Raw genomic sequence first — 12,243 nt, forward strand, 5'->3', positions numbered from 1 at the left:
ATTTTTACACCTAATTAGACTTAAGCTAATATAAATCTGAAGTAATTTCTGATGATTTAAGAAGTTTACTGTAAGTTTTCAACCAGTAACTAAGAAAATAACTCAGAAAATATAATGAAGGGGGATGGGGGGGGAGATGGGAAGGGGAAACAGGAGGAGTCAACAATGCTTGATAAGAAATGTACTCATTACCTTGCTCATGTAATTGTAACCCCTCTGTACGGTATTTTCACAGTAAAAAAATAAAAGAAAATATAATGAAGCTGGGTATAGTGGCTTACAGCTATAATCCTGGCAACTTGGGAAGGAAAGATGAGTAGAATCACAGGTTGAGATAAACCCTGGGGCAAAAGTTCATGGAAACCTTATCTTAACCAGTGAAAAACTGGTCATGATGGCACACAACTATCATCTCAACTATGTAGGAAGCATAGATAGGTCCACTGTCCAGGCTAGACAGAGCATAAATGTGAGACCCTATATGAGAAATGAGGAAAGCAAAACAGGTAGAGGAGTTGCTCAAATAGTAGAAGCCTTGCCAAAGCAAAGTTCAGTACTGCCAAAGAAAAATAATAATCAATAGAGAATTAATTTATTATACTACAAAATATTCACTTAATGCAAAAGTAGTAAAGGAAAAATCAGAGAAGGAGCACAAAAGATGTATGAGACATATAGAAAATAGAAGCAAACTTTAAGACATAAATTTAGGCATATCAATAATGTTAGATGCTTCATTGGAACACTCAGCCTCGTGGACATGGCCAAGTCTTGCTTAATCCTAGTGACAGTAACACTAAAACAGACTGATACTGCAAGTTTTGATCATAAATAAATTGAGAAAGAATTCCAAAAAGCAAAAGTGCTAGTGAATGTTGATGACTCATGCTTGTAATCCTAGCTACTCAGAAGGCTGAAATCTGAAGATTGCAGTTTGAAGCCAGCCTGGGCCCTGACTTCAAGCCCTAGTACCACCACCCACACACCATAAAAAGATAAAAATCCAAGTGATGGTTACTCATGGAATCAGGAAACCACTGCCTTAAGAAACCTTATCTATAGCATTATTCTGTAGTATTTTCTGTGTAAGGCTTAGGCTTAACAATGGGAAACCCAAAGCTGAATGGACTAATTGTATGTATAAATTCTTGGGCAAATTATCAGAAGATTCAGAAGATAGAGTTAGGTATGTCATTTGCAAATAAAGAAAACCACATTGACACAATTGCCTTGAGCCAGGTATGTTGGCAGACACCTGTGATTCAATTGAAAACACAAATCAAAACCACAATAACTTATCGCCAGAATGATTATAATTAAAAAGGGAAATGATAACAAATGTTGGCAAAGATTTCAAGAAATTGGAACCTGCACACATTGCTAATGGGAGTGTAAAATTGGGCAGCTACATAAAAGAAAAACACACTCAGTCAAATGTAGAGTTACCATATGATTTAGAAACTGTACTCCTAGGTTTATAACTAATAAGTGAAATAATGTCTGTAAAAAAACTTGGTACATGACTATTCATAGTAGCATTTCTAGTGACAGCTTAAAAAGTGAAAACAAATGTTTACTTAAATAAAATATGGTAATATTCATACAATAAATGTTATTTGAGCCAGAATATGTAGCACATACCTACATTCCAGAGGCTAAAGCAAGGAAGATAATGAGCTTAAGGCCAACCATTGAGTACCTGTCTGAGAGAAGTGGGGTGAGAGAGGAACGGGTGAGAGAAAACCATTTACTAGGTCCGGGATCCAGTCTCTAGCACACACCCCCCCCACCCCACCCCCATACATATGTCATCTCATTAGACTCAGAAAAGATATGGGACAGTATTCAACATCCTTGCATGATAAAGACACTTAAAATTAGGAATATAAGAGAACTTCTTCAACCTGATAAACATGTATGAATAACCCACTGACAACACTTTTACTAAATGCTAAAAGACAGAAAAATGTTCCCTTCATCTCAGTCAGGAACAAAGCAAGAATTTCTGGTCTCACCTCTTCTATTTCAACAATTTCCAGGAGGTTCTAGCCAACAAAGTTATCTTATTGCAGGTGACATAACCACATATGCAGAAAATCCTAGAGATTTCACTAAACGCCTCATACCATATACAAAAATTAAATGGCCAGACATCCAAATGTATGAGTTATAATTACAAGTCCTTTAGAAGAAACCATTATGTATTTATATTTGTGACTTTGGCTTGAGTAATGTTTTATGAATGATACCTGCTGTACACTCAGACATGTAAGATGAAATTAAAAGATTATACACTGTGAGTATTACTGTCCTAAATGTAAATAGCCAATCCATAGAATGAAAGGAGGTGTTCACAAACCATATAGCTGATTTAGGTCTTATATCGAAAATGTATCAAGAACTCTTAAAACTCGGCAATAAAGACAGTTTTTAAATGAGTAAATCAATAAGCATACGAAAGGCATTTGGTGTCATTTGTATCAGGAGATGTAAATGAAAACAACAGTGAGATTCTATTTCATACCCACTGAATGACTATCCAGAAAGAGATAATAAGTATTGGCAAGAATGTAGAGAAATTGGAAGACTCATATATTGTTAGTGGGACAGGAAAATGCTGCAAGTGCTTTGGTTAAATAAATAGACAAGTACCATGTGATTAATAATCACATTAGATCTGTCTATCCAAGAGTTACAAAAACATGTCCATGCAAATAACTTGAATGGAGCTGTTCATACAATGGAATTCATAATAGCTCCTTAGTGGGAAAAACTCACATGTCTCTAAATGGATGAATAAAATGAATATTCATATAATGTAATGTTATTCAGCCATGAATATAAATTAAGTAATGACACATGCCACAATCTGAACTTTGAAAATATTATGCCAAGTTAAAAAAGCCAGTCATAAGCAATGACATTATTTCATTTATGTTCAGAATTGAACTAGAAAGGCAGAAAAGATATTAGTGGTTGCCTAGGCTTTGAGGAACAGGTTGAAATGTTTCTGGGGTCCTAATAAAGTAATGGGATTTATTTGTGGTAATAACATGTTCTAAAATTGACCAAGATGTTGGTTATGTCAAATCATAACATGATGAAATCCATTGAATCATACTTGAAAAGAGTGAATTACATTGTATGTGAGGTATAGCTCAACAAAAGTTAAAAGACAAAGATAGAAAGGAAGCATGTCTGTAAACGGATACGTTTACAAGAACGTATTAAACTGCAAGAATGTGTATACTCCACATTGAAACAGGTCCTCATTTATTCACTTACATATTCCCACTGGCTGAAAGCAGTTGGCATCTGGTCAATAATAATATTTAATTTAATGAGAATAAATGCAAAACCTGACTTTCAAAAATTCAAGACAGAAAAGCATCAAAAATTACTCCAGATTTTTGAGTGACTAGAAGCCAGAGGCTGCACCAAAATTTTTAAGTGTTGGATTTGATTCTGAGAGAACAATCTTGGGGGTGGAGAATTCTAAATACTATTGGATAATGTTAGTAGAATTTAAAAGAGAGCTAGGACTAAAATTTGTTATTGGGGAATTGTCTCGAACAGATGTAAAAAAATGAAACCAGAGAAGTTAAGGCAATTATAGAGATGGAAACTATATAGGAAAAGAATGCAAAGAAGAGAATTTTTCTTCATGTATAATAAAATGAAGACAATGAAATTTGTAAGATGGACAAAGAAATTAGGATGTACTGAAAAAGCTACTGGAAATGCCAATAATACTTGAGAGAGAAGCCAGGGAGGTTAGAGACTGGATAAAGACCACAGAATTTAATGAGGAAAAGAGTTCAGGACAGTGGTATTATGGAGTGAAGAATGACAACTGAAAGCACTGCTGAGACCTCCCTTTCAAGAATTTTGTGATGGGGCTGGGAAGGTGGCTCAGTGGTGGAGTGCTTGCCTCGCATGCATGAGGCCCTGGGTTCGATTCCTCAGCACCACATAAGCCGAAAAAACTGGAAGTGGCATTGTGACTCAAGTGGTAGAGCGCTAGCCTTGAGCTGAAGAGCTGAGGGACAATGCCCTGGCCCAGAGTTCAGGCCCCACGACCAACCAAAATAAATAAATAAATAAATAAATAAAGGATTAGGGGCTGGGAAGGTGGCTCAGTGGTAGAGTGCTTGTCTTGCATGCATGAGGCCCTGTGTTCTCTTCCTCAGCACCACATAAGCAGAAAAAGTCAGAACTGCCACTGTGGCTCAAGTGGTAGAGCTCAAGCCTTGAGCTGAAGAACTAAGGAACAGCACCCAGGCCCAGAGTTCAGGTCCCACGACCAACAAAAAAATATAATTTTTGTTGATGAACAGTGTTGAGTTTTCACTTGTCACAAGAGTTGTTTAGTCCCCTGGCTGTATTTAAGTCCTTTGACTTCTCATCTCAACAAACATCGTATTGTATTACAATTATATGGTATTTTTATTATAATTGTAGTGTGTATTTTCCAATAGTCATTGTAAGAGTACTCACCATGTTGTAGCATTCTCTATATCCAAGACCTAGCACAGTGCCTAGTGTATGAATATTTGTGGGCTAAATGAAATGAAGTGTTCTTCGTGGTTGCTGGCTGCACCATCCAGATTGGATAAAGAAGAAAGGAAACCAGGAGTTTGGTGGACTAATAAGAGAGGGAAATGACCAAGATATCAAAGCAAGTTAAACATGCTCTTGCACCTGCCAACTGGACTATCACAGTTTAAAAGGAGGAAGGGTTACAAGGATTGATTAGATTTTTTTTCATTCCCATACCAGTACCAGGGAAAGATCTAGAAACTATCAAATCATTTAAGTCAAAAAAATCTGTGCTCAATTGAAGTAGATAACCATTGTTAATCTCTGTGCAGAGAGGATATATTCATTAATACCTGGATTTGTTCAGAATGAAAAAGCCTCTATCTGTAATTTTTTAGGTGATTGGCTGTAGGATGGGCTTTCACCTTTTGCCAACTACTTGGTTGTGTGATTAATGTGCCGAGGAGAAAAAGAGTATGAATATGTTGATCAGAAGACCTGAGTTCCAGCTCTGTCAATAGATACCTATATGGAAGAGACTGAATTAAATTAAATTACCTTGATAAAGTTCCTTCCAGATTTTACTTTCTGATATTTTTTTCTTTCTGGTGATTGAAGTCAGGGCTTCTCAATTGCTAGACAAGAGTTCTTCCATTGCATACATGCACCCAGGTTCTTTTTTTCCGTTAGGTGCTTTCAGATGAGTATCCCACTTATGTCTAGGCAAGCCTTGGACCTCGATCTTCCTACCTCTGCCTCCTGAGTAATTGGGACTATAGACGTGCACAGCATACCTTTTTGAGATAATATCTCACTTTTTGCCTGACCAATCCTCAAATCGTGCCCATCTTATCTTCTGCCTTCTGAGTAGCTGGGATTACAGGCATGTACCACCACCCCAACATTATTTCTGATAGTTGCCTTAAGACTAAGACCTCAAGATTTTGACCACAGAGTATTAAGCTGAAGGAATGTCGTTCCTTCACATAAAAACATGATTTCTAGAACTATCAGTTCTTAGCTATCATAAGGAAAGATGAAAGCAACTCACAATATTCTATCTGGCCTTACATATTAACAATACCTTAAAAGACTTCTTAGTTATAAGACTTTATTTCAGCTAGCTGACAACATTAAGATGTAACTTCTTTTCTTATCAGGACCGTAAGAGGCAATACGAGCTGCTCAAACTGGAAAGAAACTTTCAGAAACAGTCCAATGTACTTAGACGTAAAACTGAGGAGGTGGGTAAGAAAATCCAGTCTTTTAGGCCAAATGCATCATCATCTTCAGGCTTAGAGAAAGACAACATTATAGCACTTTAAAGAACTAGTGTTCTAAGGAAAACAGGAGTAGCAAACTAGACTAGTAATTCTTAAATCTTGTTCTATTCAAGTTACAAACTGAACAGATGATACCCAGCTGGAAATCTTAAAATTTTTAACTCTGGAATTTTTTTTCCTCATTAGACTTCTTTCCAAATACCACACTGTAATATTGATATGACATTTCCAGACATTTTTAATCTGCAGAACTACTTTGAAATGAAATGGACATTCCTCTATCCTCTAAAACAGTAGCTACTTACCAGTTACTGTCTTTGGAGATTTAAAAACTTCATGTTGTAGGAGGTCAAACCTAGAATTTTTTTCTTCCTTAATATACTGAATTAGAATGTTCATCTTATTACCCTCAGTCAGCATTTACCATGTGCCACTTCGATTTAGGCAGCAGCTGCCAACAAGCGCCTCAAGGATGCTCTTCAAAAGCAACGGGAGGTCTCAGATAAACGGAAGGAGACTCAGAGCCGTGGAATGGAAGGCACTGCAGCTCGAATAAAGGTACAGACAGCTCAAGCTTGGAGCCATTCCACTTAAGTACACGGAATGGGAAAAAATGGGAAATAACTTGCTTTGGGCTTAGAAGTAAACACTACAGAATTTGAAGTTCTACCTAAAAGCTTTATATCCTTTGAAGATACAAATATCTGCCCTTATTGAGATTTAGTTACTTTTTTAAGAGTTTTCCTGGGGTATGATTGACATTCAGGTGTACAGTTTGATGAATTTTAACACTGGTATGTACTCGTCATAATCAATTGAGAATGTTCATCATTGCCCAACACTTGCTTTGTAATCACTATTTTACCCCCTCTTCCCTATATTTTTATTTTGCCCCTTCCAGCACCATAATGGTCCCCTTTTTACTTTTATGACCTTGGTTTGTTTTGTCTTGTCATGGCTTCCACAAATAAGAGAAAAACTCATGACACTGTCTTTGTGGGATTGCCTTACCTCACTTAAAATAAGATCTCCAATTCCATCCATTTCCAGTAAACAGCATAATATCATTCTTCTTAATAATTGAGTAAGGGACTGGGAAGGTGGCTCAGTAGTAGAGTGCTTGCCTTGCATGCATGAGGCCCTGGGTTCTATTCCTCACCACGACATAAGCAGAAAAAGCCGGAAGTGGCACTCTGGCTCAAGTGGTAGAACACTAGCCTTGAGCTAAAGAGCTGAGGGACAGTGCCTAGGCCCAGAGTTCAGGCCCCACAACCGACAATAATAATAATAATATTAGAGTAAAATTCTATGTTTATATACCCACGTTTTCTTTACCTATGCGTCGACTGATGGGCACCTAAGCTGATTCAGTAATTTGGCTATTGTAAATAGTGCTGCTATAAACATGAGTATACAGACAGGTAACTATACCAAGCCATCTTTCACTCTTTTGGGTACTACCCCAAAAATGGTAGGCCAATCTTGTAGGAGTTCGAATTTTAATTTTTTGAGGACCCTCCATACTGATTTCTGTAGTGGCTACACTAATTTACATTCTCACCAGATTGATTAATAAGAGTCCTCTTCTGTTCACTATCTTTACTAGCTATTCTGCCTAGAGTGAGATGGACTATCAATTTAGTTTTTGCATTTCCCTGATGGCTGAGGATGTTGAAATATTTTCATATGATTATTGGCCATTTGAAGCCTATTCATCCAGTTCATTTGTCCATTTGTTGATTGGGTTGTTTGCTCTTTATTTTTTGGAGCTTTTTAGATATTGAGGATATGCATCTTGTTAGATGAATTGTCTCTTGCAATGACTTTTTTCCAATACTGCCAACTGTCTCTGCACTCATTTGATTGTTTCTCTTATGCAGAATCTTTTTAATTTGATAGGATCCCATTTCTCCATTCTTGTTCTTATTTCCTAGGCAGTTAGGGTCCTATGTTCAAGGAAAACTGGATAGTGGCAAGTTTTCACCCATGTTCAGAGAACTGTGTCTGATTCCCAGCACCAATCAGAGAGAAGTAAACCAGCTCGAGTGTCTTATAGTTCCTAATGTGCAGGATGCTACTATTAGGTGTGCCGATGGCAGTGCCAATCAAGGATCCACTTTGGCCTTCAGGGCTGCACACATTTTAGAAACTTCCCTTCTTTAGTATCATTAGCCACTGCTGGCTGCAAGGAGTAGAATGGGATGTGTACTCCACAACTTCCCTGCCATTGTGTCCCACAGAAGCAACTTGGATACTTGCCTTGGAGAAAGCAAAGCAAACTGTGTTCTGTACTAGAGGGAGAGAAAGGAACAAATGAGGCGCTCTGCCTGCCAGTCTTGCAGCTTTCAGACCCTACCAGCATTAAATGACCCTGTAAGAGGGACCTGGCTTTGGAAATTGAGTAGTCCACAGTTCTTGGGCTCAGCTGTCTTGGTCCTGTCTAGCAACAAACCACACATCCTGAAAGCAGCTTTCAGAAGTCAAAACAATCTGCCTGTCAAGAGCCCAAAGTTGTTTCTATAGCAATAATCCTCAGATGACAGGACTCCCTCCTTGCCACAGAGAGTAGGGCCACTGAACACTCCACCCCTCTTTGCCTATGCTCCATACTGCTTAATCTTCTCTGAGCATCCATATCAGATCACCCCACTCTGTGATCACCTCTCATGCCCAGGTTCCCTTAGCTGCTTGTTTCTTTTGGGGAGTTAACAGTTACCAGGTTACCAGAGTTACTCAGTCTCCAACAATAGGCCCCCTCTCAAGATAGTGCCTAGCTATACCTCTCTGTATATGGAAAAAATGTATTTCTTCTCCAATGCTATCTTATCACATGGGACACCAAAAAGCTGCACTGGATCTAAGGCTTGTGGGAAGCTTGTGACTGTCGTGAAGCTAGTTCTGCTAGTCTGTTGTTACCAGTATTGGAGCTAAAAACTGTTTCCTACTAAAAACTGTTTCTGTATCACCTGTTTCTCCATGCTTTTCAACTGTCTTTGTATCTTTGCTATGATTCTCAGTGCTCTTTCCTTTCTCTTTAGAATATAGTACCCTTGGCTGGGAAAGTGACTCAGTGGTAGAGTGCTTGCCTTGCATGTATGAGGCCCTGGGTTCACTTCCTCAGCACTACATGAACAGAAAAAGCTGGAAGTGGTGCTATGGCTCAAGTGGTAGAGCGCTAGCCTTGAGCTAAAAAACTGAGAGTGCGCCCAGGCCCAGAGTTCAGACCCACAACAGACCAAAAAAAAAAAAAAAAAGAATATAGTAACCTGACTGTTAAGTATGGAGTTACATAGAAAAAGCTTCAAATCTTCCATCTTACCTTGCCTTCCTTGTCATTCTAATATTAACTTATTTCTGCCTTCATTTTTTAAAGTGTTTTTGGTTGCTTTGTTGTATGTATATGTGTATATCAGCAAAAATCTGGTCTGAGGTGTGGCTCAAGTGGTGACTGCCAGCTGAGCAAGCATGAGGACTTGAGTTCAAACTCCAGTACTAACAAAAATGGAGGATGGAAACTGGAGGAATGGCTCAAGTGATAGAATACCAGCCATTAGCAAGACAGCTATGTAAGAGCACATGGTCAAGAGTTGAAACTCCAGTACCAGCAGACAGAACAATTGGGTATCTAGATTGGATATGATGGTACACACCTGTAATCCCAGCTACTTGGTAGGTAGAGGCAGGAAAATTGAGGTTCCAGGCCAACATAGGCAAAAGTAAGACCCTAACTCAAAATAAAACTGGGAGTGATAGCACATACCTGTCATCACAGCTACTCTAGAGATAGAGATAAGAGTATCAGGTTTCAAGGCTAGTCCAAGCAAAAAGCAGGAAAACCTGTCTGAAAATCTGAAAACAAGAGGCCTAGCTGGGTGCCTGTGGCTCACACCTGTAATCCTAGCTACTCTGGAGGCTGAGATCTGAGGATCATGGTTCAAAGCCAGCCCAGGAATGTCTGTGAGACTATTGTCAACAATTAACCACCAGGAAGAAAAACGGAAGTAGTGTTGTAGCTCAAGTGGTAGAGCACTAGCCTTGAGCTGAAGAGCTCAGGGACAGCACCCAGGCCAAGAGTTCAAGCCTGCAACTGACAAAAAAAAAAAGGAAAGAAAAAAAGAGGACTGGGGTATGGCTCAATTGATAGAGCCAGACCCAGACTTCAACCACAGACCACTAAAATATGGTTATCTTTAGTAAATAGAACAGACAATAGGAGTGTTTTTCAGTTGTATATCAGGATTAGTTAAAAGCAAAAATTGTTAAGGAAAAAAAGGAGGGAGGGAAGACAATCCACTTAGAAATCGTAGCTATCTGGGGAAAGATTGTTCGTACAAAGCCTCTTTCTTGTGACCTTAGAGGATATTGCTGATAAAGGCTCAAGAGGTTTGTCATTTTTAGTACTTGTAGGTACAAATGCCCCACTTCAAGTTACTTGGGCTCTGGTCCAAAGAAATTTAAGTCTAGGGCTGGGAAGGTGGCTCAGTGGTAGAGTGCTTGTCTTGCATTCATGAGGCCCTGGGTTCGATTCCTCAGCACCACATAAGCAGAAAAAAAACCGGAAGTGAAACTGTGGCTCAAGTGGTGGAGTGCTAGCCTTGAGCTGAAGAGCTGAGGGACAGCGCCCAGGCCCAGAGTTCAGGCCCCACGACCGGCAAAAAAAAAAAAAGAAGAAGAAGAAGAAAAAAAAAAGAAATTTAAGTCCGAAACTGACACTAATTCACGGACTAGTGATTTCCTTATCCCCAAACCAGACACCTTTAATTTCTCTTCTAGACTTGGCTTGCAAATGAAATTGAGGTTATGGTCAGCACTGAGGAAGCTAGGCGCCATCTGAATGACCTTCTTGAAGATAGAAAGATTCTGGCTCAAGATGTGGCTCAACTCAAAGAGAAAAAAGAATCTGGGGAGAATCCACCTCCTAAACTCCGGGTAAGTGCCCTTAGGGGACATGTAAGCAATAATCCAGCCATGAATCCCTAGAAATCCTCACTCCTTTGAGGGAGCCTTTTCCTTTTCAAACTTGCCCCTCATGGACACTATTCTTCTTTACAGAGGCGCACATTCTCCCTTGATAAAGTCTGTGGTCAGCTTTCAGAGTCAGATGATTCTATTACAAAGCAGATTGAAACCCTGGAGACAGAAATGGAACTCAGGTAATGGGACTACCTGTCGGGCATAAAAATTGATGTATGAGGGGAGGTGGGAGGGCAGGGATGGTAAGGGGAAACAAAGGAGGAGGCAACAATGCTTGATAAGAAATGTACTCATTACCTTGCTCATGTAATTGTAACCCCTCTGTATGGTATTTTCACAATTAAAAAAAACTTATTAATAGAAATAATTGATGTATGAAATCAAAAATAGAATCTTTCGATCTAATGATTGGAAAGCTTGTTCACCCTGTGCCAGTGGCTCACGCCTATAATCCTAGCTCTTCAGGAGGCTGAGATCTGAGGATTATGGTCCAAAGGCAGCCAAGGCAGGAAAGTCCATGAATCTCTTATCTCCAGTTAACCAGTAAAAAGCCAGAAGTGGAGCTGTGGCTCAAGTGACAGCCTTGTGCAAAAAAAGCTCAGCAACAGTGCCCAAGCCCTGAGTTCAAGCTCTAGTACTGGCAAAAAAAAAAAAACTTTGTGATGATAGAAAAACAAAAAGCAACAGATGTTTTGAACCTGTAGAGTGCTAAACATGTCAGGTACGTATTCTCATTTAGTCCTTCTGATACCCAATGAGGTATCATTTTTCTCACTTTCAAAATCTAAAATGAAGTTCAACATCTTAAGAAATTTGCAAAAATTATTAGCTAACAAACAACAAAACCAGAATTCAAAACCCACTCTTACCTAATTCTAGAACCCTTAGTCTTTACAATATTCTACAGTTTTATGTGGTAATATCTCCAAAATGTAGAAGAATAGAATTTTAAGAATGTTGGTTCACCCCTATAATCCTAGCACTGAGAGGCAAAGACTATAGGATCATAAGTTTGAGACAACTTGGACTATATAGGGAGACGCTGTTTCAAAAAAAAGAAGAAAGAAGGAAGAACTTCAGTCCTGGGGCTTAAGCTCAGGGCCTGGATGCTGTCCCTGAGCCTCTTTGTGTTCAAGGTTAGTACTCTACCACTTGAGCCACAGTGGGACTTCCAACTTTTTCTGAGTAGTTTATTAGAGGTAAGAGTCTCATGGACTTTGCTTCTTGGGCTGGCTTTGAACCGTAGTCCTCAGATCTCAGCTTCCTGAGTAGGTTTATAGGCGTGAGCCACCAGTACCTGTCTAAGAAACAAGAATTTATGTACGTGCTGGTACTGGTACTCAGGGCTCAGGCACTGTCCTTTAGCTTTTTGTTCAAGGATGGTGCTCTACAAGTTGACTCACAGTTCTGTTTCTGGCTTTTTGCTGGTTATTTGGAGATAAGAGTC

The 12,243-nt window shown here is 39.1% G+C and overlaps 1 protein-coding gene across 3 annotated transcripts in view; it reads left to right on the plus strand.

Moving 5' to 3' along the window:
- Kif4a (kinesin family member 4A) overlaps window positions 1-12,243 on the plus strand; it is a 92,557-nt gene that overhangs the window by 58,125 nt on the left and 22,189 nt on the right. For all 3 annotated transcript variants that reach the window (XM_070040260.1, XM_070040261.1, XM_070040262.1), the window contains exons 19-22: window positions 5,700-5,783; window positions 6,267-6,380; window positions 10,596-10,751; window positions 10,875-10,975. In XM_070040260.1, the coding sequence (XP_069896361.1) occupies window positions 5,700-5,783; window positions 6,267-6,380; window positions 10,596-10,751; window positions 10,875-10,975 (455 nt within the window). The remainder of the gene's footprint in view (window positions 1-5,699; window positions 5,784-6,266; window positions 6,381-10,595; window positions 10,752-10,874; window positions 10,976-12,243) is intronic.

Source organism: Dipodomys merriami, unplaced genomic scaffold (assembly GCF_024711535.1).
Source record: "Dipodomys merriami isolate MVZ:Mamm:240054 unplaced genomic scaffold, mDipMer1.0.p SCAF_3, whole genome shotgun sequence".
Classification (NCBI taxonomy): domain Eukaryota; kingdom Metazoa; phylum Chordata; class Mammalia; order Rodentia; family Heteromyidae; genus Dipodomys; species Dipodomys merriami.